General features: G+C 54.0%; 1 protein-coding gene across 1 annotated transcript in view; it reads right to left on the bottom strand.

Moving 5' to 3' along the window:
• Positions 1 to 1605: 1605 nt before the first annotated feature.
• The window catches only part of FBLN1 (fibulin 1), a 78577-nt gene continuing 53719 nt past the window's right edge, over positions 1606 to 26463 (bottom strand). The window contains exons 15-17 of the mRNA XM_012536606.3: positions 22676 to 22818; positions 20517 to 20648; positions 1606 to 1952 (exon numbers count right to left, since the gene is read on the bottom strand). Of these exons, the coding sequence (XP_012392060.2) occupies positions 1813 to 1952; positions 20517 to 20648; positions 22676 to 22818 (415 nt within the window). The 3' untranslated portion in view covers positions 1606 to 1812. The remainder of the gene's footprint in view (positions 1953 to 20516; positions 20649 to 22675; positions 22819 to 26463) is intronic.

Genomic DNA, 26463 nt, shown 5'->3' with positions numbered 1-26463 from the left:
TTGTGGCCTCCGCACTTCCTGCCCCTATAGTGAGGCTTCAATTCCTGTGATCAGACCCCAGGCACCCTCCCCTTCCCTGCCAAGACCCCAATTCACTGGCACTGAGAGCTGCTCAGATGTCCCCTGCACTCGCCTCATCCCTGGACCTGACTCCCAGGACAGTCCAGCCCCACATTGACTCTTCCCCTCCCCAACAGCTCCCGATGTGACAGGCTGGCCCAGGTCTGGCTTTGATGGACAAGTACCCCAAATGAGTGACCTCAGAGATGCTGGGAGTTCCCAAAGTTTCTACAGTTGGAGCAGGACAGGTTTGAATGACCAGAACACCGGCCAGGCTGAAATCCCACGTGTGGGGCTGAGAGCTCAGCTAGTGCCAGGGTCCAGGCTGCTGAGATGAGCTGGGCACGAATGAGATGCCTAAAAATATGGGATAAACCCGGGGCAGGATTCGGAGAACACACGTGCGTGGAAACGAAGGGCGTGGACGCTGAACTCCTGCGGGTCCCAGCGGGCCTCTGGGCATAGGCTGCTCCTGGCTCCACCATCCATGCTGAAGGTGGTGTCAGGATACCCCATAAATCCAGTCTCTTCTGACCCAGGGTTTTACAGAGGAATGGAGTTTGGAGTCTGATAGACTGAATTTGAATCCCTTCTTTATCTCTAAAAAGTTGTGTGACTTTGGGCAGTCGAGTTCCTCTCTCTGAGCCCAGTTTGCGTGTCTCTAAATCGGGCAAGACCACAGCCCCCCCGCTGGGTTCCCAGGAGGAATAAACGAAGCACCAGCTTTAGAATGCACGGGGCGTCAGTGCCTCTGGTGGTCTCTCCTTCCCACTGAAGAGACTCCTTATTTCTCCCCAGCAACTTCTAGAGGGGATCAGAGTGCCCACGACGGACCCCATCAGCAGAGGTCCGTGACGTGCCCGCTGGGCTGAGCGTGGGGCATGGGGGGTGCTTGAGCCCCACTTCCTAGGGGGCGGGCAGGCCGTCAGAAATGATGTGAGTTGGAAGCTTTCCAACACACGTGCTGGACCCCGCCCAGAACCCTGGGAGGCAGGAGGGTTTTGAGAAGGCCTTGGGGAATATTCGCAGGCTCTTTGCTGGTCGGGATCCCCCCTCTTGAAAGACTCCCCTGCACAGGCCATCGGGAGGACCACAAAGCTGTTTATTTTCCCACCTATGATGGACGCAGGCTGCGGAAAACCCAGAGATGCCTTTGGTGACCATACTGGAGCCACACACAAGCCTAACTGGCTCTGTCTTTACTGAGGGATTTTTCTGTCTCCACAGAACTGTAATTTACCCTAGAAGTGCTCCCCAAGGCACTGTGGCACGCTGCTTCTGGGCAGAGTTTATCATACCTGCTCTTCTTTGGCAGCTGCGTCCTTAGAATTGGACATACAAAATCTGATTGGCGAAAAAAGCACCAAATGTCAAATTTCATAAAATCAGGGCAAGAACTGGTCTTCTCTTAGCATTTGGACTAGCTGCCCCCTGAAAAATGTCTTGTTTTCCCTTGGTCCTTAGCAACGCCCAGCCCAGAGGCAGAAAAAGGGAGCAAAATGTAACTTTCGCATTAAAAAATAAGCAAGGTTTTCAACCAAACAGTTAGGTAATTGGACTCATTATTTAAACACCAAAATACAAAAGATGGACTTATTCATCTGGCCCAGCTTAATACATGTCGGCCTAACACTACAAACAAATACATAAAATCAAGATATGTCTGGGTGGTACAAACAGGGACAGGGCGTTGTCATCGTCAGCAATGACTTGGCCTGGAGGCACAGGCTTGGCTGCGCTGTGAGCTGGCCCTCAGAACCAGTACTCAGAGACGAAGATGTGGACGTTGACGACATTTCGGTGGGACACCACGCCCCCGACCACGTAGTTCATCTCTAGCTTCAGGACAGCGTGAAATGGGCCCACAATGGGCCGCACCTGGCGCACAACACCTGGGGAGAGAGCAGAAGGTGTTCTGGGAGTTAGCAGGGACCGAAGGAACACGGAGATCTGGGAAATGATTTCCCTCCAGGAATTTCACAGCTAGAGGAGGACTTAGGCCTCATCAAGTCCCACCTGAACCAGATGCTTAGCATCTCCCTCCAAGTGGTCACTCCCAGGCTCTGCTGCCACCTCTAGGGACGAGTGACAGTGAGCTCACCACAACCTTTCCACTGTGTGCGGCTCAGAGTGTGAGGGAATCTGTGCGTGTGGGCTTTGGAGTCAGATGCCTTAGGGTCAACACCAGCTCCTGTTCTGAGCCCAGGTTCCCTCCTCTACCACCGTCTACGTGACCGAGGATTTAAGAGTCTAGATAAAGGGCCTGGCATGGAGTAGATGCCCAGTAGACACCTGTCCCACTCCCTTCTACCCACTGTGCCCAGTTGTGACCCTTGGGAAGAAATAAAGCAGGTATGATCCTCTTCTCTCAATCCCTCCCACTGAGGATTGCAGTGGGGTCCCAGAAACGCTTTATCTGAGCAGAGAAGTCCCGATTCCCCATGGGACATACTCCTGGCTCCCTCGCTCTCCACACTTCTTTTCTGGAGGGTGACACCTAAGTTCATTGTTCCGTGTTCATGGTAACAAGTACGCAAGAGGCGGCTCAGGTCCAGCCCGAGCAGAGCAAGCAGAAATGGGACAGGTGGCAGAGTGGAGACAGGTGTCCATTCTGGGGAAGCAGAAACCTGTGTGAAGCTGCTGGGGGTGGCGAGGAGTTCTGCCTGGATCAGATAGGGGCCAGGCAAAGGTCATGACCCAAGGCCTCCCCTGTCAAGGCTCAGAGTACAGGGCAGACAAGCTCAGCTCAGTCACAGTGGAAGAAGGAACAACCCCAGGCGTTCTGCAGACTTGCAGGGGAGCGGGGTTGGGTGGTACGAGTGGATTCCGTAAGTCTCCCCAGACCTGTGCCTGGAAGCTCCACGTCTCCAGGCGGGACCCTGCTGCCACTGCCTGGCCATGCAGCACAACCCCAAGGCTCACGGAGAGAATATGCTCCTGCGCTCTGGGACCAGACAGATGGGGCTAAGGTGAGTGCTATCCACCTGCATGGACTTGGAGAGACCACCGTTCTCTCTGGGCCTCAGATTCCTCAGTGAGCATATGATGCCACCTGACCCCGTGCTTCTGCACTGTGTGATCCAGACACCCCAGTACAGCGTCTGCCAAGGTGTGAGCTCCAGGTGTGCAGGGCTACCTCCCCACCAGACCAGCGGGCTCAGTGCTTCATTTCCACTTGAGTTCATGCATTTCCTCAACTGGTACCAGACACTGTTCCCGGTGATACCGAGAAAATGAAAAGAATCCTGGCTTCAAAGCTGGTGGCAGATCTAGATGAGTGCCGTGCTCTGATAGAAGTCTGCACGTTGTCCAGCAGGGGCAAAGATGGAGGTGAGCATGGCTAGGGGATCAGGAAAGGCTTCCTGGAGGAGGTGGCCCTCCCTGTAGATCTTCAGTGCCTGGCACAGAGCAGGCGCCACCCATAGCTGTTGACATTTAGGAAAGGTCACTCCTCCATCATACCCGCTCTGATATTAGGACTTCCCCAAAGTCACGTGGCGCAGGGGTGTGCTGGAGCGGCCGGCCCTCTACTTGTGCCTCATGACAATCTCCATGGCCGATCTCAAGCCACCAACATGACGTCACACAAGGCAGGGGGGGAAAGAGCGCTCAGTGCCCGTACACCACTGCAGGGATGCCCGCAGAGAACACCCTGGAGCCTGCAGCTCCTCAACCGCATGCTGAGAAAGAGCCACTGACTGTTTGCTGCATCCAACCACGGATTCCAAGCTGGTCTCTACAAACAGCCCTGCCGCAGACCTGGGAAACGTGCACATGGGGCAGAGCAGTCAGGCCCCTGACATCCGTCCCGCGAGGAGCAAAGGCTCCAGGGAGACCGAAGTGTCCCTAAGGCCTTCTGCACCAGCGGTCAGTTCCCAGTCAGGACCACCAAGTTCATGCTCAGAAGGGGAATTTGGGCACGCCATCCCCCCTTCCACTCCCTGAGCTGGAGTTTCAAAAGTGAAATGCCCAGCAGCAGGGCGGAATTCCAAGCTATTCTAAGCAAACAAGGGCTTTAGCTCTGATGGAGAGATAAGCACAGGCTTCTGCGGGCTGTCAGCACCCTTTCTCTGCCCCTACTTGGTGATGACATGGCAGCTCTGTCCTGTTTGAACGCCCATGAACATCTTCAGCTCCCGGCTAAAGATGCGGGCTTGTCACCACCCTCAGTACGACCGGGCCACTCCCACTTGCCCTTCCCTGGGCACTGGCTGGACCTGGGTCAGCGTGGCCCCTGTGGGGGGCGCGGCCCCAAGCTCTCCTGCCTCCTCAGCAGCCCCATCAGTGTCACCCTCTTCTCTCCCCAGGCCTGAGACCACCACGGGCACCCACCAGCCTCAGTGGCCTGGGTTACCTGCCGACGGCATCCATCCCAGGGGCGGTGCTCAGGGGGCCTCGGGGGGCTTGAAGGAGAGGGGTGAGAGGCTGCGCGAGCCTGACAACTATTTTAGGACAGAGAGCAACGGAGGTGGAGGAAACGCTTCTGCAAGCTATGATCCGATATATATTTATTTCTATATATTATTATTATATTAAATATCATAATTAATATATGATATAGAAATATAGTTTGATTATTATAAATACAAAATATATATTATAACCATATATAAAAATATAAGTGAGCTTATTTAAAATAGATCAAAATCTAATTTATATATAAATACTATTACAATGTATAGTATTTATTTTATATTTATATAATCTTTTGCATATATCCATATATTTTATATAGATGTTTATATAATTTATACTACTATTATATAAAATACAATTTATATATTAATATATAAATATGTATTATTATAAATGTATATATAAAATGTAAATATTACAAAATAATTACATCACACACACGCACATTTAAATGAAGATTCCTGGCTGCGTGTGGGAGCTCTGGTAGCATCAACAGTTCAGACCCACAGAAGTTTCTGGGCCCACCTGTGTGTGCCGGGCACCAGGCTAAGGAGCTAGTGTAGAGAACATGAGGGGCTGTCCTTGGTGGGCTCAGCCTGGGGACAGAGAGGAAAGAGAAGGTGCTGATGCAGGGAGCTGGGCTCGAGGACAGGGTCATTCTAGCTGGATTATAAGACTGCAGTTCTTCAGGACAAAGGGTTGGAGTCCAGCCGACCTCGGTCAGTAGCATGACCCCAGGTTAGTTATCCAACCTTTCTGAGTCCTCATTTCCTCTCCTGTGAAACAAGGATTAAACACAGCAACCTTCAGGGACTTCCCCGGCAGTCCAGTGGTTAGGACTCCGGCTTCCATTGCCAAGGGCGCGGGTTTGATCCCTGGTTGGGGAACTAAGATCCCATGTGCCACACGGCGCGGCCAAAAAACGAAAAACAATAGCCAACTTCAGAATCAGAAACAAAACCATCCCAAGGCCATCCTGCCGCTTCTCCCTCAGAAGGGACTGCTGGATGTCACGAAGCTTCCCAACGTTCAAATGTGATCTGATTTTCAGTTAAAATAGAGCTGAATTCTTACATGATTGAACAATATGGCAAGAGTTGAATATTTTTATTGGATTGACTTAAAAATTTATGAGAAAGGAAAGCTCTGAACGTGTAGAAAATGTACCTAAATATGTCGTGTTAGGACACTTCACGAGGTTTAGTTTCTACGATGGCCGAAGCCCAGAACTGCATGCTGTCGGCTGGTTGTTCCGACTGTAAACAGCTAAGAGACAAGTGAAACACTGAAGGACGAAAGGGCTGTTCTAATGAAAAGGGTGTTGAGAAGGGGCTGAATACAGATTCAGGGCACATTCACGGCCTGGATTTTCTCAGGGTCTTTGCATTTAACAAAAAAAATGATTAAGGTGGAAGAAATAGGTGTGCCGCAAGGGTTAAAGAAATCGTCGTAGGTGTGTACACAGCAGGGGCTGAGGAATGTGCCTCCCTTCCCACTCCTCCAGAATCAGCTGCTCTGTCCCTCTCCTCTGCCCTGAGGTCCACATTGAATCTCCAACTCTATCTATAACCTTAGTCAGCCCTAGTTTCCCAGGCTACCCACGCCCAATCAGTAGACCTGACCACTTCTTCTTCAGCCTAGCCACACTTCCTGGGGGCTCTGATTGGGTGAACACGCTCCCTTCATTCCCAGGTTACTTCAAGCCTGAGTTCCACCTCCTTGTCTTCATCTTCACTGAACCTAGACTTTCTCTTGATATCACTTCTTTCTTCACAGCTTTCCTACCCATCCATCCATCCACCCATCCATCCATCCATCCATCCATCATCCATCCACCCACCCATCCATCCATCCACCCACCCATCCATCCATCCACCCACCCATCCATCCATCCATCCACCCATCCATCCATCCATCCATCCATGCATCCACCCATCCATCCACCCACCCACCCACCCATCCACCCATCCATCCATCCATCCATCATCCATCCATCCATCCATCCATCCACCCATCCACCCACCCATCCATCCATCCATCCATCCATCCACCCACCCACCCATCCATCCATCCACCCACCCATCCATCCATCCACCCACCCATCCATCCATCCACCCACCCATCCATTCAATAGGGGCCATTCTGCACGGGGGAGGTTTAAGGAAGATTCTACAGAGGAGCTGACTTCAAATCAGATTTTCAAGAGTAAGTAGGAGCTAAGGAGGCAAGTATGACACGTGCAAAGGCCAAAAGTATGAAGGTTCGGGTCAGCTCTGGGAACAGTGTTAATCTTGGGGAAGATAGATGGATGAGGCTGAGAAGGTGGTAAAGGGCTTCTCCAGGGACCTCACACCTCGTCAGGCTCACAGAACCCAGAACCCAGGTCAGCAGTTTCCTGACTTCCTCCCCAACGCCGATTCTAGACCAGTGTTCTTTCAGAACTACCAACAACATTCCCAGTGCAGGGAAACAAGAGGGGGAAGAAGAGAAACCCTTGCTGCCCATATGTGGCATCACAAACATTAGAAACTGGACCTCCACCAGGGGTCCGATTCCATCGTCCACTTGGTTCTACAGAGATATAGCTGGCATCTGCTATGTGCCAGGCACCAGGGACCAGCTAGACTGCCTGGGTCCTCTTTCCTGAAGCCTCCGCAGCCCCACTCTGTGTCTCCCTCGGCTGTAGCCCTGCATCTGCCCAGTGCAGGGAATATTCACAGTCGGCTCCCCCTTCCCAGGCAGGGTCTGCATCATACTCGTCTCTGTCTCACTGTCCCCAGCCCAGGGCCTGGGGCAGGACACAGCAGGAGCACCATTAAGGTTACTGAGTGAAATGAAGGCAGAGGAAGAACGGAGGAGAGAGAAAAGAGAAGGAGAGAGGAAAGAAGGGACACCAGTCCTTGAGGGCCCCTCAAAACTGTCCTGAAGGAAAGGGGGCCACTGAAGGCTCCGAGTGAGAGCAGCTTTACGTGCAATGACCATTCCAGCAGCAAAATGCAGGACAAAGGGAGAGCTGCCTTTCCATCACGCCTGCCTTGTCCATCTTACCTGCTGGAGTATTTACCTCCCTACCTTTCAAGAGCCCCAGGAAAAAAAAAAGGCCATGATGCTGAGTTCAACTGTGTTAATCTTCCAAATCCTCATCCTTGGCATTTCTGCTTCGGGTCTCAGACACTGCTGGTATTCCTCGGCGTGTCTGTGCCTCTTAAAGATATAATTAAGCCTTTTTTTCCCTTTGAAAAATGTAGGTCCCCTCAGGCACTTCATCTTCGTGTGTCGTCTCTGCTTTGTAAATTGCAGCTGACGTGCGGGGGATGCAGAAGCCTGAACACCGAGCACGAGAGTCCAGTGGGAGACCTCCGTCACCTCTCGGGGACTGTGGTCTGGATTCCAGGCCCCTGACGCCACCTCCAAGCTTCTGCTGCTTGACTGAGGTTGCAGCTGATTGTGTCCCCGTTGTTTCTAAGGAGGAAGACCAGCCACGGAGTGTCTCGCCAGCATGAGACACTGATCTATAAAGAGACCTGGAGTCACAGCTTAGGTTCCTATGCTGGTTCCTTAGCGACCAGCCGTGTGACCTTGTACGAGTCACCGTCTTTCTGAAGTTCAGCCTCCAACTCACAAGTCCTGTGATTCCACAACCGACCAAGTGAAATGGCGTGAACAGAGTTGTCAAAGAGTATCTTGACAAAAAGGATGATCAATCTAGAGACTGCATGATATCTCATGCCAGTGGAAATTGTGCTTTTCAAAAGACAGAGATTCCAGTTAGAAAAGGAAGAGGGAAGAAAGCCACATGTCGGGACTTCCCTGGTGGTGCAGTGGTTAAGAATCCACCTGCCAATGCAGGGGACACGGGTTGGAGCCCTGGTCCGGGAGGATCCCACATGCCGCGGAGCAACTAAGCCCGTGCGCCACAACTACTGAGCCTGCGCTCTAGAGCCCGTGAGCCACGACTACTGGAGCCCGCGTGCCACGACTACTGAAGCCCCACGCCTAGAGCCCGTGCTCTGCAACAAGAGAAGCCACCACAATGAGAAGCCCGCGCACCGCAACAAAGAGTAGCCCCTGCTCGCCGCAACTAGAGAAAGCCCGCGTGCAGCAACGAAGACCCAAAGCAGCCAATAAATAAATTTATTAAAAAAAAAAGCCACATGTCCACATCATAAAAGAATAAGAAGTGATCACTACCTGAAATCAGGTTATAGAGTCATTTTTCTTCTTGGTTATCACAGTCTCCCCACTGCAATGTGAGGCCAGAGGCCAACGGCACTGTCTTTCCTGGTCACTCTTGTATCTCTCGTTCTTGAACATAGTAGGTCCTTGGTTCCACTATGGACCGGACACACAGGAGGCACTCGGTACATGAATTGCTAAATGAATGAATGAACTAAAGATCAAAGTGCTAAGCACAATTTATAAAGTTGAAAGTTACCACCCAGAAATGAAAGTGTCGGAAAGAAATGAACAATAGTCAAAAGGCGCTGGCTTTTCAGGCGTTGACCGCATGGCAGGAGGAAGGCGACACGTGACAGCCAGGTCTCACTGTCTGGCCCTGGTGGCCACCACACAGAGCCACGAGCAGGGGGAAGGTGACGAGTGGGTCTGTGTGGACAAGGTGCTGGAACCCAGGAGCTCAGGAGGCCCAGGTGGTCTCGCCAAACACTAACACGATGGGCGACTGGAAAGGAGCAAACCATCACCCAGATCTCGGGAAATCTGCCTTGATAGGAATAACGATCTCTGCAGGCTAGCATTAACAGCACAGACCAAAGGCAAAGAGGAAAAATCAGGAACACGAGGAGATGCGGTCCATACTTCTAAAGCAAACAGCCTAGAGTACTGATGGGCAGGGGAGGGGAACAGAAACGGAGGGGCCCCACGTGTCCACTGCTCCATCCTGTTCTCCCCACACTGCTAGTGGGGAAGAATCATCGCCTTCCTTCCACTGGGGACGAGAATGAGGTTCTGGGGGCTGTATGTCCCGGATCACACAGCCCTCAGGGCACGGCGTCTATCCAGCCAGGACTGACCCCAAGCCCAGCTCTCTCCGCCCCACGGCATCTGCTCTCTCCTCACGGTGTGACGTGGTATGGAGGAAACTTTACTGCCCTTGGCCGAGTCATCGCTATAGGGCAAAAATGGCAGAAAGGAACTAGAGGGTAATCACATCACTCACTGGCAGGGAAGGAATGGAGTTCCTGACACCCTGTCTTCTCTTCTTGCCCTGAAAAACGCTCAGGTAGGAGCTTAGAAGGAGGGGGACAGGTGTCTGGGCCACATATTCAAATACCAAATGGCACCCAACGTGCCTCAGCAGAACTTATCCTCCCGATTCCTTGATTATTACAAATGCGCTTTCTCCACGGGTCTCCTGTGAGCTAAACCGGACAGTCTGGACAGCTGTAAGCAACTAAGAGTCAACCCCCAGGCTCCACGTTTCCCTAGAGGAGAAATAGAAGAAATGTCAGCTCCGCCCTGAACTTTTCAGACTCCTTCCGGGACGCGGGTCCAAACATTTCCAGGGCGCGTGGTCGGTATGGTCCCCACCCCCATCCACTATCTCCTCTCCCTCATCTCAGCTACACTCGTTGGGGCCTCGTGGTCCGAGGTTCCAGGAAGAGCAAAGGAGGTTCCGGTGGTGAAGTGAGTTCTGAACCTCAGGGTACCAGCAACAGCAAAGCAGGTCCCGAACCCAGATCCCTGCCTGCTGCCCTGTCCACCAAGCCACGTGCCCTCGCCAGAGGAAGAGGAGGCCTGGGCAGTTGTCCAGAAGGGATTTACCGTCTGATGCACCTGCTTTTACCAACTTGGCCAAAACTGTGACTGTGACGGGAAGGGTGAGAAACCCTTTCCTCTTCCTCTGTGTGTCCTCCCGCCTGGATCAGCCCCTACCCACGTGCCCGCTGGGGTCCCTCCCTGGCCCAGTCCCAAGCTCATCAGCTCACTCACATCTCTCCAGATGCCCCCAGATGGGCAACTGGAACTCCCCCCCTTCCCCCAAACCCGATGCCCTTCCCCCAGGCCCCTGGGCCCGGCACTTGGAGTCCACAGGCCTCTTGCCCCAAGGCCAGAACTCTTCTCGACCCGCCGCCCAGCCCCTGGCCCAGAGCAGGTGAGGCACCCCTTGATTAGGCCCCGCCTCCCCGTCCAGCCTGGTTTCTCAGCACTGGCCGTACCCCGGCCACGCCAGACCCCTCGCAGACCCCCAAGATGAGCAAAAGCCACGAGAGGGCAGGAAGAGCAGGGGTCTGGCCAGCTCGGCCTGACTTAGACTCAAAGACGGGAAACTGCAGAGAGACGGGTCCCCCCTCTGCTTTGCAGGCATTGAGGCTGTGCCACCTCCTTCTCCAGAGGCGATTAGGCCCCGAGGGATTAAGAGGCCCGCCTGGCTGGTGAGTGCAGCCTGGGGGCCCCGAGCCCCCCCTGCTGCTGAGCTGCGCGGGTGCTGGGGTTACAGACAGGGAGAGCAGCGCAGGTCTGCGTCCTCACGGAGCTCTGGGCCCCCGGGGAGGCAGACACAGATGACGGGGCGTAGAGGCCGGTAAAGGTCAGCAAAGGTGCTTCGGCAGCGCTAAAGGGAAGCGCTCCGCTGGGACCCGCTACGGCGCCCGTGCGCGCATCACCAAGGACTTTGACCTGGAGCTCGATTCTGAAGGACAGAAACAGGCCTCGGGGAGGGGCTCAGGTGGAGGATTTCTGCTCTCAGTTTCCCAAGTGGGTGAGAATTAGGGGGGAGGGGCGAGCAAGGAGGCCAGCAGGTGGGCAGCGGCTTGGTGGCCCCGAGGAGCTGAGACTCTTTCCTGGAGTGATGGGGTCACTGCCAGATCTCACAAGGAGGGGACATGCTGAGGTTTGGTGAGAACCATCCCTTTTTCTCCTTTCCTTCCCAAGAGGCACTAAGAATGAGCCCATTCAGGACACAGAGGGCTTCCTGCTGGCAGGGCGGCAGCCCGAAACACCCAAGCCTTCAGTTCCCTTTATCCCTGGCCAAGGCTCCACAGAGGCTCTTCCGGCACTGGATCCTCAGAAAGAGAATCATTTGACCAGCCAGTGACTAAACACTTGTTATGCAGTGACTCTATGTACTGTGTTCACGGCTACCAGGGATGCAGAGAAATTTCAGGACGGGGGTAGACCTCAAAGAGGAGGACTCTGCCTGCTGGTTCAAGGTCACAGAGGACGGTCATGGCAGCAGGAACCCCACACCGAGTCCCAACACGCTGTGTGCATGCCTCAGTCACGCCCCCTGAGCCTGGAACTCCCTCCGTGCCTCAGTTTCCTCACCTGGAGAATGGGGCCATCACCCACAGGCTTAAGTGACACAATACGTGTGTACAACATGCTGGAAGAGTGCCTGGCACATGGCAGGGGCCCAGGAGGGCTTGCTGTTAAGACAAAACTGTGATAATCGGGACCCAATACTTGGGGTCCTCAAGCCGCAGGCACGGATTGGACGTTCCATCTGGAAACACCCAACTCCGAGGCCACAGGAAGCATTCTCCATGATAGTGGTTGACGGTGGGTGTCTGGGTCCTCTGCGTGTATATGGTTGTCAGGTGAGGCCGTCGGAAGATTCATATCATCGTCAGACTCTTTTTTTCTAATTTTGCACAACATGCCTCTACTGCTGTTTGACTGAAAACACTTCATTTTCTTAAAAAAAAGAATAATTTATGAATGTGCCGGTGATATCAAAGGCTTTTCAAAAGGTGCATAACAGCAGCAGTAAGAGGGTCACAAATCATTCTGGACGCAGCCGATCCCCAGGAGAACCTCGGGAAACGCTAAGAGGCTGCTCTGGACTCACTTTAACCCCTTGGTTACTCTGGAAGTGAGCAGGTGAGTGTGACCCTGCAGCCTGCTGGGTGCCGGGCCCGGGTGACCTCCTAGTGGGTGTGTTGTGTGTGTGCATGCGTGCGTGTGCAAGAAAGAAAGACAAACAGGGTGACGGGGGCATGGCACAAATGATCGCCTCGTAGGCTCTTGCCTCTAGGAATTCACAATCGGTGGAAGAGAAGAGTCAAGCAGAAACTCACAATGTCATGCCCACCACACCCTTCCTGCTGGCACCAGCGTTTCTCTGCTCCCACGCACGGCAGATCTTCTAGAAGGAGTCCCCAGAGCCACCTCCAGCACTCCCACTCCGGTGTCTCTCCCCTTGACCCCGCTGCACTGAGACAGCCTTGTCAAGGTCACCGTCAGCTGGGGCGACACTGAATCCGATGGTGAATCCTTGGTCCTCATCTGACCGGACTCACCATCGTTGACACGGCTCACTGTGCCTCCTCCTGGAAAGGCCTCCTCCTCCAGGCTGGCCTCCTCTCCTGATCTCCCCGACCTCTGAGCACAGGAGGCTGCAGCGCCTGGTCTCTGGCCTCCTCTCTCCTCTGTCTACACTCAATTCCTTGGCAAGCTTGTCTGGCCTTGGGGCTCCAACTACCATCCACGTACTAACACCTCCCAGACTCACTTATTCTACCCCGCCTGGCCGCGGGTGTGCGACAAGCCCCTCAACCTTGATGTCGAATGGAACTCTGGCCTCCGCAAAGCTGCCATGCCACAGCTCCCCTGGCTCACCTGATGACAACCCTAGTCTCCTTGTTCCTTAGGTGAAATCCAAGGGGTCATCCCTGCCTCGGCACCTAATTTGTCCGCAAAGCCTGGCACCACCTCCCAGCACATCTGGTATCTGTCTACTGTTCGCCCCTCCTGCCGGGGCCACATGGTCAAAACTACCGTCATCTCCAGCCTGGATCACTGAGCTAGCCGCAGTGTCTTCCTGAGCCCAGCCTCACCCCGGAGCCCAGAGGGAGCCTTTATAATATTAGGTCATCTCCCTCCTCGTCCCGAAACCCTCATGTGGCTCCCACCTCTCTCAGCAGAAAAGCCAGAGCCGTTCCGACAGCCTCAAGACCGTGCCTCTGCTCTAGCTGCAGCCTCCTTGCCGTGATTCAAACACGCCAGGCTCGCCGCTGCCTCAGGGACTTTGCACCTGCTGTTCCTGCTGCCTGGAGCTCTTCCTCCAGATCTCCGCATGGTTCATTTCCTCAGCTCCTCGGGTCTTAGGCGAATGTCTCCACCACCAGATGTACAGTTGCTGCTCCCCACACGCTGCCCCCCTCCTCTCCTGCCTCTGCATAACACTCGCCACCGCCTGACAGTGTGGAGACTGTACTTGTTTCTTGTCTGCTGCTACCCTCTGGAATAAAACATGTATGAGGTAAGGATTCATGTCTGTCTGTCTGTCTTGGTCATTGCTACATCCCCTGGAGCAGGGTCTGCACCCGTTGGACACACACGTTATTTGCTAGAAGAATGAGTATGACAGGAGTCCTATAAGAAGCTCATCCAGGGTGCCCTGGGAGCACAAAGGAAGGAGCTGCACACTCTGCCTGTGGGGGGCATGGAGGGCATGTGAGAGGAGGTGATGGCTGACTTGGGCTTTGAGGGATGAATAGGAGCTTACCAAGAGGAGAAGCAGGTGGATGCTATGGCTAAAGTTCAGGAGAAGAGAGAGGCCATAAAATGTCTGGGGTCTGGGGCACGGGCTGGGGTGGCTGGAGCAGAGTGGAGGGGAAAGGAAGGGATGAGAGCGCTGGACGCTGGGGAGGAGAAAAGCAGGCTGAGGCTGAGGACGTCTCTCGGGCCAGGCAGCAGGTTTGGACGTGAAAGCTGGGGTTTAAAACCTGACAGAACCAGCAGCTACTGGCTGTGGGTGGGGCGGGGGGGGGGGGGGAGGAGGAGAGCAGAGGGTCCCTGGCTTCCAGCTTCAGGAACAGAGTAGCTGCAGCACATTTCCCCGTGACACGGAAGTGCTCTGCTAAGAGAGGAAGATGCTCTGGCCAGGCTCGCGGGACCTCACAGCCAGGCGAAGACATCGGAGGCAGGTGTGAGAAGCAGCCCATGTGACGCATGGGTCCAGGGGCAGGAGCGGGCAGGTGTCCAGCGAGGATCCCTGTGGCCCCTGTGTGCCCCCCTAGGGGTGGGGGGCTCAAAAGCAGGGCTGTGCCCCAGTGGACCCCTCTGAGCCCTGAGAGTCCTGCCCGAGCCAGGGGGCTGCCGGGGGGGTGGCCTCTGAGAGCTTCTGCACCTGTGAAACTGGGTGTCAGAAGCCCTCCTCACAGGGCTTTGCAGGGGGAATAGTTGCATTTCTACGAGTCAGGACGGCGCTGGGCCTGACGCCTACGAACCCATCTCTGCTCCGCGGGGTCCCAGCGCAGGAAGCACAAACAGTGTCAAAGTTTGTCCCCCTCTCGCGCCCCATCTCACCCCTCTGAGAGACCCCCGCCTGCCCTCCCCGCACGGCCAGCCTCCAGGTGAAGTCGGGCCGAGGCCCGTCCCTGCGCTGTCACCCGGGAAACAACTTGGCTGTTGGCCAGGGTGTGGCCCCCCACCCCCCACCCCCTGGTGACGGGGCTGTGCCTCCCGGAGAAGAGAAAGCGCCTAATCCCCGGGATTTGCCGTGAAAGCCGGGACAGGGCGGATCACTCATCACTGGCAGGGATGGCTGCGCTGTTGTTTTTAGGTGGAATTTCTGAATCTCATTCGTAATGTGTACTGATCCCGGGCCAAGCTTTCCAAATCAGGCTGCTGGATGGGGTCAGCAGCGCATGTTTAACCCCTTAAGAGGTAATGATTTTGCAGAGGCGATCTGGGCCCTGGTAGCTGGGACCACTGAGGGTAACTTGAAGCCAGATGGCCAGGCGAACAAGCTCTTTGCTTTGCATGAGGCCTTGCCTGGCCAGGGGCAGAGGCACAGCTAGGTTGGTATCTCTCTTTTTTTTTTTTTTTTGCGGTACGCGGGCCTCTCACCGCTGTGGCCCCTCCCGCCGCGGAGCACAGGCTCCGGACGCACAGGCTCAGCGGCCATGGCTCATGGGCCCAGCCACTCCGCGGCATGTGGGATCCTCCCAGACCGGGGCACGAACCCGTGTCCCCTGCATCGGCAGGCGGACTCCCAACCACTGCACCACCAGGGAAGCCCTAGGCTGGTATCTTCACTCACAAGCTCTTGTACTGGGGCTGCTACGTACAGCTGACTAGGTTGTGCACTGCACATAGAAGCAGCTGCGAATGGTCCCCCCTAGGGTTTCTCAGTGCACAACATATTCAACTGTACATGGCAGCCCTGACACACACCACTTGTCTCTCCCACTGAGACATTAACAGGCACAGAGCCTACTGCTGAAAAAGAAGCACTTTCTGCTATAGGAATTCCGATGGCAGGATGCTAGGGAAGCCAGGAGGCAGCTTCTTGAAAGCAGGACCTGGGGCTTGGGTGTAAATTTGTTCCTCAGCAGCCAGCCCGGGGCTCGGCGTGGAGTAGGAACCCAGGATGCTCTTGTTGAATGAGTGAGATAATTCAAGGATGACAGAGCTCGGGAGGCACAGCCTCCATCATTCTGCTTCAGGGTGGGCCCGACTGGTCAGCCGAGGCCACGAGATGTGCCTATTACATAGCTCCCAGGTAGCTGGAGCCACTTTGGGGCGAACAGTCCTGGCACCGTCCCACGTGCCTCCCTCTGGCCTGCTGTCCTGTCCTCTCAGGGAGCTCCGAGCTCTCACCAGCTCTCCCACTCCAAACGGCTTCCTCACAGTGGCTCATGTATCACCCTAACAACCTAGCCCGTTATGTTAAAATACACACAACTCCTTCCAATCCTCATAACCCGGCAAGGCAAGTATTATTATGGCAAGCTTGCTGAGAAGAAAACTGAGGCTCAGAGAGGTTATGAGACCTGCCTGAGGTCACACAGCTCGAAACAGAGAATCAAGCAAGAATTATGCCCAGAACATCTGAGCCCAAGTTCCATGCTCCCTCTGTGGCGGCAGAGACTCCACTGTGTTTTGCCCAAAAAGGGCCACCCCAGCCACTGATATTTTCAAACTTAACTTGAAATAGGGTAATAATCCTTATATGCTCACAGATGAAACTTAGAATGCTATTTCAAAATGCAAAAGGTTTTGGTTCCCTTCAGGAGGGGGAGTGAGGATATTGTTACGAGGGTGGTACAGACCGGGCAAACTTAGAGGCCCTGCATCTTGCTTCAGTACAGACAGCATCGGCATTGGGAAAAGGTTTGGGTTCCATTATGATTGAGCTCCTGCACACCTACTGTGTGCCAGGCGCTGCTAGGACCTGTCATGTAATCATTTCATCTAATGACAATAATGGTGTCTGTGATTAGGGAATATCACTCCTCAACCTAATACAGGTAAGCAATCTCTGAGGTGAGCCAGCCAATCGCCATTCATTCAGACTTTACTGGGAGCAGGACTGGCTGCCATGGTGCCTCGCCAGGAGCTGAGGACGGGAGCGCTTCTGTTTCTCAGGGGACCCAGCGGAGGAAGCGGAGCTCAGGGAACAACCTAGAACAGACTCAACATACAGCATACCTGCTTGTCAGCTGCAGCCCGTGGGACCCCGGGCCAGCACGTCAGCCTTTTCTTATAGAAACAGTGATGCCAGCCAAGGATCAGGAAGGCTGTTCACAAAATCAACCAGTGGGTCTAAAAAGCAGCTTCCGCTGAGCGCTGTCTAGTTCCTATTGGCTTTGGGGAGGTTTTAGCAGAAATTGTGGCCAAGCTGACCCTCAATATAGACAGACTTTTGCTTCCCCTCCTTAGAAAAATAGTTAAAAAGAAGTAGTGAGCAGGGAGGGGCTGGGGAAGGCTGAGGCTCAGACACCAGCTGCCACCCAGCGGCCTGGGGAGTCCAGGGGTGGCCCCCAGTTGCTGGGGCTGATGCTACACTGCCTGCGCCCATTTGCCAGGGTCCTCATGAGTCATCTCTCAGGAGCTATCACCTGAAAGACCCCTTCTGGAGCAGCCCCTGATTACAGTCAGTACTCTGCTGAGCGAAGAATGAAACCGGGGCTGGATAAGGAAGGCTTTGTAGTGGCCGGAGAATACCTCAGGCATTAATAGAGCATTTTCGCACAGGTCGAAAATGCATTCTTCATTTTTCATTGACAGCTGGTGAAAGAGGAATGCAACAGGGTGGCTGCAAGGGGCTTTACAGAGACAGCAGCTCAGCTCTGCTTCAGAGCCGCCTTTATCCCTGCGAAGAACTGGTTTTTAAAGGATACATTAGGGGAAAGTCTGGCCTTTTTCGGTTCTTAATCGACTTGGGGTACTTTCTTCTTCTTCTGTTATTTGGGGGAGGAATGAACTCAATGGCGGCTCGTACGCTGGGTAATTTTCCGGGACACGAACTCGCGGTAACTTTGCCCGAGTCAACACCAGCTGTCCGCAGCCTCCAACTCTGGGTGTCTGGGGAAGACTGGGTTCTAGGCCTGCTCTGCCCCCCAGCACCAGGGGGCCTAGGACCAGCCTCCTGCCCTTTCTGGCCATCGCTCCTTCATCCGTTAACAAGTCTGCAAACAACCCGGGCCCTGTGGTTTTTCCATTGCTCAGTCTCAGGTGGTCATTTACTCTGCTCCCTCCTTTGCCCAAGGGAGGTGATCACATCCCCTGAGGCATCTGTAAGGACCAAGCAGGGGTGCGGGGGTGAGCGTGCCCAGCGGTGGTTCCCAGGGCTGCTCAGACTGGTCTCAAGTCCATTGCAGGCGGACAGGCCTGTGTCCAGGGCCAGCGTGTGCCAGGGTGGCTACCCCCAGAGCCCAGAAGCTCCTGGAGGGCACAGAAGCTATTTGGTTCATTAGAGGAGCAGGAAGGAGGTGGGGAGAGGGAAGCCCAGGGAAGAGACCCCAAGCAGACAAACAAGGCAGCGACCGGAGGGTACAGAGACCAGAGCCCAGCACAGCCTGGGTCCCACCTCAGCGAGACCCTGCCCCCTCTGGCCTTGGTCCTCCACCTGGGAGAGGGCATTGGTAAACTCCAGGGGCCCAACCGGACGGGACGTCCAGCAAATGTCCTGAGAAGTTGAAGAGGCCGGGCCTACCCAGGAGGCCGGATCACAGGCAGGATGACTTCCCAAGGGCCAGCCTGGGCCCTCCCCCAGCACCAGAATCCAAAGACCGGGGCCCATGTGACGAAGCACAGTGAGGAGAGAGGCTGCTCTGTCTCTGCGGCCTGGGCGTCGCCTCTCACACCAGGGGTCTGTCCTGTTCCCCACCTTACCCCGAGTCACCCTGGGAAGATCGGCCAGCCCCCTTGCTGCCCCCTCTGCCAAAGAAGAATTTGGAAGAGGTGGCCTCCAGGAGCCTCCAGGCTCTGAGATGCCAGGATTTTCTGCCCCAGGGGATGGGAAGCCAAGAAGTCGAGACTCCCAGGTTGGTTCTGTTTGGAGTATAGATGCGGCTAGAAAACTGTGCCGCTGAGCACCGGCTCCGGGCCTGGCCGCTGCCCAGCCCCTGGCGTGGGTCACTTCAGGAAGGCTTTAGCTGGGAAGTGAAGGCACACACTGTACAGAGCCCGCCCCCAGGGAGGCCTCGGCTGGAGACGCTTGCCACTGTCTCTCCACCGCCGCATTTTGATGATCTGTTTATGCGCCGCACACCCCCTCCCACCCCGGTGGAATGCAAAGCCCTTAGGGGCAGGGGCTGCGTGGTATTGACCCATCTCTGTACCCACAAGGCCGGGCCCAGGGCCTGGTACAGGGCGGGCTTGGGAAGAATGCAGAAATGCAAAGAATGAATGAGTGCGTCGGAAGGTTCTGATTCCAACTCCTGTGGTTCCGAGAGCTGTGAACTGCCCCAGGGTGGGCTGTGTTGCAGCCACACCTGCAGGCCCAGCGTCAAGCACAGGGCTGGCTCAAGGGGGGCTTCTGTGGGCGAGGTGACCCTACTTCCTCCTGTCTGCCCTTATCCCCAGGCGCCCGAAGGTCCCTTAAGTGTCTCTTCACCTAACGATGGGGGAAACTGAGGCCCAGGGTGGGCAGTGACTGACGCGCAAGCGGCAAGTTTTAAGCCTGCTGAGGACCAAACTGCACACCCTCCCCTCGGAATCCCAGTGTGAGCTAATGTACCATTAACTGTAATTAACTAATTATTCCTGCTGCCAACTAGCGGAGGAGGAGCCGGGGGTGGGGACCCCCCAGATGACTCAGTCATGTTTACAACATGCAAACCCACTTAAGAGCTTGTAAAGTCGCTATAGATGGCTCTTTGGCAACAGGGGAATAACCATTCCCTATCTTCAGCTGCAGCTCGACAACGGTGGTGGCTGGGGGCCTAGGGGACCGGGGTTCTGAGGTCCAACAGCGCCACCTACAGACCATGTTCCAAAATGCTCGGCTCCAGGACCAGCCGAGTGGGCGCTCAAGACCTCACAAAATCCAGGGGGCCTAAGAGACCACGAGGCCCACTCCTGCCCACCCTATTCACGACGAGGAGACGGAGGCCTAGGCGAGGACAGGCCTGGCCCTCAGTTGCTCAGCTGCTTTGAAAACGCGAGTCTAAATTTAAGTCCAAAGTGGCAGATGTGATGCTTTTCATTCTCCATGAATTTGAAGTCTTGAAAGCGTGACAGTTCAGGAGAGGCACCGTGAACAGCTTCCCAGACGCACCCGCTTCTGCTTCTCCCCCTCCCGGCCAGCCCTCCTTCGGTGCTGAATCTCGGGGTGTGTGGGGGGGGGGGGCTGTACGTGCACCTTGATGCGACTTCGGTCCTCCTACCCAATGACACGCGGGAGGGGACAAGACCGGACACCCTGCAAGGCGAGCCAGGCCCTGACGCCCGGTAGCTATTCCTCTGTTGCACCATAAGAATAAAGATCGTATCAGCTCCCACGATGGGGCAGCTGCGCCGCGTCCCCGGACCAGCGCTTTACCTGTGTGACCTTGTCTGAAATCCATGTTTGAAATCCATGAGATGCAGAGACCTAGTTAATCCACCCTTCGTAGGTCGGGAGACTGAGCCCACAGGGGTCTCCCCGAGAGCTGGCGGCTCCACCACCCTGATGCTCCTCACACTGTGATTGGCTGGGGTGTGTGTGGGGGGGGGGTTCCAGCTGAGCCCTGAAGGACCAGGGGACTCAGATGGGAGCCGGGCTGGTTCCCAACAGGCCTCGGCTAAGCCGCTGGCTGGGAGGACGAGGGGGAGTCTAGGTGGACCTGCCGTCTCCGGCCACTCACCCACGGTCATGCCGTCCATGTAGCGCTTGATGATATCGAAGGAGTCGCGGAGGTTCCCGTCTGTTATGTCGAAGATGATGTCAGCGTGGTTGGCAGGATACGCGGGCGTGATGGCCCGGAGGAAGATGATTTCTGCAGAGAGAAGCACGGCATGGAGAGCGTGCAGCACTGGGCCCTGGGACCCTGGAAATGCCCCCCAAGGCAATGAGGACCCAACATGAGGGACCCCCTGCATGGAGAAGGTGGAGGGCCCCTCAGGGGCCCTAGATCATAGCCTGTCCCCCCTTCTCATCAACGGGGAAGCCGAGGCCTGGAGCGCCTGCGAGTCTTCCCTAAAGTCATGGAGCTGATCAGAAGCAGGGCCGGTGCTAAAGGAACTGGTGATGATTCGGGAGTCTCCCTGACGCTGGCGAGATGGGGAAGGGGGGTGGATGACGGGATATGGGCGAGAGGTCAGAAAGGGCAAGGGAGCAGGCTGGTCCCCTGCCCCACAGTGATGTGGGTCAGAAGCCACTTCTCAGGCCGGGCCGGGCAGTTTGGTGGCTGTATGCGTCTCCCGGGCCACCTGACACGAAGCCGGCAGCCTGCCCTGGGCGGGGAGCGCGAGGCCCCGATTGACCCCCGCTCTGTGTTGTCTCGGGTCGGGGGGGAATGTCTTCTCTCTGGGCCTCAGTTTCCTCATCCGTAAAGTGAACGAGGCAGCCCGTCAGGGCCTATCAAGGATCCTCTCAACGCTAATGGTCAAGGTCTGGACTGCCTGGGCCCAGGACGCCGACAGGTGTCTCTAACCACACCCAGTTCCCGCTAGAACAAAATCATGGATCGGCACTGGCCAGGAGGCCACAAAACCGGCCATTAGGGATTTGGGAAGGATTTGTGGTTTGGTGGAACCCGTCATTCTGCACAAGGCGAACAGCAGTCAGTGATTTTCTCCGACCCAAGTCCGCGCACCCTGTGAAGATTCTGTGCCTCCCCTTTTCTAGAGGAAGGAGTGGGCAGGCGGGGCAAGGGCCACCGGCTCCCGCAGGCAAGCACATCCCCGGGGTGCCTCTGGTGCCCTCCCACCCCCGTGGCCAGGCTCCACGCTCCGGCATGTGCACCTGCATTACCCCCCAGGACCCCGTTGCCGCGTGTAAACACAGGGCAAACTGTCGTCTTCCCTGAGATGGTCAGAGGGCCCTTTCTTATCACTGTGTCCCAGAGCCTGGCCCGAGCCTGACACATCGGAGGCTCAGTCGACGTTTACAGAGTGAATCCTCATGGCGAGCTCCCCTGAAGGCCTCCACAGAGGGAGGCGGTGTCTGGAGACCACACCAGCCCTGGCACGTGGGCTGCACACCCCGAAGCAAGGCATACGGAGAAGCACCCCGTCCACAGCCCTCTGCCGGGCGCCAGGAGCCCGCTGCCTTGGGACTACCTGTGTGAAAAGGGGGCTGTGATGGCAGGTCTACACTGCAGGCCAGGAGCTGCCTGGGCGCAGGGCACACTGACTGCGTTACTGCTGGGCTCCCTGGGGCTGGTCTGGCCGCACCAGCCTATCTGCCCCTTGGTCTCCAGGATGATGCTTCTGTGTGCAAATAGCATCAGTCCCAACCCTCTACTGGCTCCCAAGGCCTAGGAGCTGAAGCCCCAACTCCAAGTGCAGCCTCCCGCTCTCACCCTTTCAGGCCCTCTCTTGCCAAGCCGTCCACCACTCCAGCCAGAAAAACTTGGCTTTGTTCCTCGAAGGTCTACACTCCGCACTCACCTCCAGATGTCTCCGTTCTCCCCACTTTCACTAAGTTGCCTCCTACTGACCCCTCAGGACCCAGAGTGGAGTCACTGCCTCCTGTAGGCCCCCATAGCCCCGCGCTTGGCACAGAATCAACACTTGATAGCTATTTGTTGAACAACTGTAACCCCTAAGAAGAGACCCCCGAACTGAGAGCTGGGAATGGGCTGGAACGGTATCGCCATGTAGCCTGGGGACACGGAGGAGATGCAGAGGCAGGGAGGGGTCTGCATTCCAAACCCCAAACCCACACCCCAACCAAGGAGTGGCTCCTGCAGGCCAGGCTCTCAACTCCAGCAAGGGGGCTGCCTGGCAAGGAAGCTCCTCCAGACGACGGCCTCCCCCGGGACCCCTACGCCGGTTCCAAGCCGTGGGAGCGGCCACTCACCTTCAGGGCGGGTGAACTCGCGGAAGGTGGGCAGCGACACGACAGTGTGGGAGATGGTGTGCACTGGGTCCAGCACGCAGGTGACGTCATTGGGGCGGCAGGACTTGATGCAGCGGACGGTGTCTGTCTTCTCTTGGCGGAGCCTGAGGGGAACCACAGCACAAGAAGCGATGGGAAAGGTGGAACCAGCACTCCCACAGAGACTGGGGTCCGGGGAGGACAAGCAGGTGGCCAGGCGGGACCACCTGTCCCAGAGATGGCTCCATCGGAGACCCGCACTGGCCTCCGCAGCCCGGCTGCTCCGAGAGGATGCTTCTCTGCCCTTGCTGCAAACTGGACCAGAACCCAAACCCCCGAGACACACCCCGGTTTCCGTCCGTCCCGGCTGGGATAAGCAAAGCTTTGCTATTTGCCAACTATACGAACTGAGCTTCAGTTTCTACAACTGCAAATCACATTCATTCATTCACTTGCTCAACAAGTGTGTTTTGAGCATCTGCTGGGTGTCAGGCACCAGGGACACCAAAGCAAACAAGGGAGACAGGGTCCGGCTTTCCTGGGGCCCCGGGTCGGGGGGCTGCAGGGGGAATAAATGAGGGAGCGTATGTAAAGCACCCAGCTTGGCGCCCAGCACAAAGCGGTCAAATCTCCAGTGTCACACGATGGACGGGGAGGAAGGAAAAGGGGCCCAAGTTTGTTACAGGTCTAGCGATATTTTCAAAACCTATTTATCATAAAATAAAACACAAATGCAAGAGCTACACAAAACAAAGGTACCACTGAATGAGTATTACAAGGCAAACCACTTTATAATCAGCACCCAGGTCAGGAAAGAGAGCTTCACCTGCCACCTGAGGGCCCTTCGTGGGCCCCAGACCCGTCTCAACCCCCGCGTGCACCCCCAAGGTAACTCCTGTCCTGACTGTCCTAGCAATCACTTACCTGAGTTCCTTTACATCTGTGTCACGTAAGTGTGCATCTCAAGACACTATCGTTTAAACTTGTCCATTAAAACATTTCTGTTATATCTTTCTCTTTTTATTTATTTGGCTGCACCAGGTCTTAGTTGCAGCACGTGGGATCTTTGTTGCAGCATGCGGGCTCTTAGCTGCAGCATGCGGGCTCTTAGTTGTGGCATGAGGGACCTAGTTCCCTGACCAGGGATCGAACCCGGGCCCCCTGCATTGGGAGCGTGGAGCCTTACCCACTGGACCACCAGGGAAGTCCCTGTTATATCTTTCTAAAGTCCTTTTTAACCTTGAGGTTTCCTCTCCATTCCTTCATTTTCCATACAGTTTACCTGTTAGGGAAGCAAAGCATCTGAGCTATGGAGCTTCCGTAGCTTCTGGACTTGCTGACTGCATCCTGGCGGCGCAGCCCAGCGTGTTCCCCTGTCCTCTGCATTCCCTGCCCATGGGCAGCCGGATCCAGACACCTGATCAGATGCAGACCCAGGTCCTTCAGCGAAATGACAGGTGCTGGTGTGTCTTCCATCGGAGGCACGTGGTGTCTGGTCATCTCCTTTCTGTGACGTTAGCAGCTGCTAATGCTCAGGGTCCAGGTCCACTGATTCACCGGGGACGGCACGATGCTGTGGTCCGAGCTGATAATTTCTTTTTCACTTGTTAGTTTGAATACTTCTCTAAAGAGATGCTTCCCCTCATACACTATCTGGTTACCAGGGGGTATAGTTCATAGAGGAAAAGCAAGATTAATGCTTGGTTCTTTCTTTGTGTTGACCTGTTTTCAGGATAAGGAACTAGCGATCGTTATCCAGAGGTTATCAGTTGACTCTTTAAAAATATCAGTATGAACTCATAGATTTAAACTATTGGGTGGATTTCAACCTATTGCAATTATTATCCTTTACTGGAGCTCACGTTTTCCCATCTTTGGCCACAGGGTAAATCGGGTTGGCTCCCAAGTCCTTTGGACCTGGCCCTAGGAATCTCTGATGGTTTTCTTGCTGTCTGGCTTGACAAGGCGGTCCAGCCTCATCTTACACTTTTACTGCCCCAGCTATTTCTCCAAGAAGTGTTGGGTTTGTTTTGTTTTTTAGTAGAAAATGGTATTTCAAGACCACAGTCTGGATACCAGGACTGCTCAGTCCTACTGAGCTGGTCATTGTTTCTAGGCTTCTTCAGTGGACATTTTTAGAGATAAACTACATCATGAGTTCATACTGATACTGACAATTCAAAACAAGAACCACATAGTTTTTTACTTAATCTCTTCTATGTACCAAAGGAATCTCCTTTTTTCCATATCAAAATCCTCGTTCTTAAGAACACAGGAGATGATAGAATATTCCATACTTATTTATTTAGTATATCTCATATTTAACCCAGTACTCTCAGAACAACAACTAAAATTACTACCACTAACATAATTAATCAGAATAATTTTTTGGGGTTATGTTCTCCCTATTCTACCTACAATTTTTAAATAGATGTGCTATTTCTACATTGTCTGAGCCATTTCTTTCCTTTCTTTTTTTTCTTTTTTTGCCACACCACGTGGCATGCAGGATCTTAGTTCCCTGACCAAGGATCGAACCCGCGCCACCTGCGGTGGAAGCGCCGAGTCTTAACTAGACCGCCAGGGAAGTCCCCATACTTCCCTTTTTTCTTACTGCACTCATTTAGTTGTAGTTCTATGAGTAACTATGTTTAGTGCTTGCATGTTGACAATTTCGCATGTTGATAATAGTTTGTGCCCTTTGTACAGGAAAGTCTGTTTTGTTGGGTATAAAATCCTTGGCTTACGTTTTCCTGAATATCCTAAGTATTCATTTCCTTCTGGCATAAGTGTTGCTGTGAAGAAGTCTGATGATAATATAATTTTTTCCCATATAAGTCACTTGCTGTTTTTGCCCAAAAGCACAGGGATTTTTTTGTTTTCTCTTTGTCTTGGTGTTGGTTGCTCTGAGTCAATATCTTCAGGTATGTTGGGTGTTCTTTCAATATGGAATTTCAAATCTTTTTCTTAAAATTTCTGTAAAGTTTCTTGAGTAATCATTTTTAGTATTTATTGCTCCCCTCCCTTGTTTTGGGTTAGTTCTTTGGAGATTTCTATTATCTGTATGTTGGATCTTCTTTGCCTATCTTTAACATCTGTCACTTTCTCTTCAAGCCTTTTCATCTCTTTCGTTATTCATTTTTCAATTTATAAAATTTTTCTTCTTTTCAACTTCTCCTTAAGTATTTATTTCTGAAATTGCTTTCTGCTTTAATTTTAAATTATTTCTTGAGTTCCATTACTTCATTTCTTGGTTTTTCTTAATTCTGGCTTACATTTTCCCTTCATTTTTGGTAATTTTCTCAATCCTTTTAGTTTGTTTTGATATAGGCTACAGTTTTGATCTAGTCTGTGAGCATATCTTCCTGGTGTACTTTCATTACCCAGAAGGATATCATTCTGTTCTTTATTCTCTTTTTCCCTACAATATCTTTTATGAGACTTAACCTGGATAATTTTGAGTTGATCATTTTTATGTGAAATTAGTTTTCCTGAAATTTGAGAAAGAGGCGTGGTTCACAGTGGTTTTTCAGACCTCATTGATGTCTCTGCTGGACAGCTGCACACATCACTTCATTTAACCTTCACAGCTTTTCCCTCTACACCACACTGCCTCCTTCCTTAGCTAATAAAATGCTTTGTTTTTCACTTGGGAATTTTAGAATGGGGCTGGTATGCAGGGCTTTCTGAGAAGAGGCTAGAGTAGCAAGCTGAGGAGCACTGACTCATCCCGGTATCCTGCCCCCTTCACAGCATGGGGCTGCCCTTCT

This window comes from Orcinus orca, chromosome 11 (genome assembly GCF_937001465.1).
Source record: "Orcinus orca chromosome 11, mOrcOrc1.1, whole genome shotgun sequence".
In the NCBI taxonomy this organism is placed as follows: domain Eukaryota; kingdom Metazoa; phylum Chordata; class Mammalia; order Artiodactyla; family Delphinidae; genus Orcinus; species Orcinus orca.
Note: the sequence above shows the minus strand (reverse complement) of the source record. Positions and strands in the feature narration are given on the sequence as shown.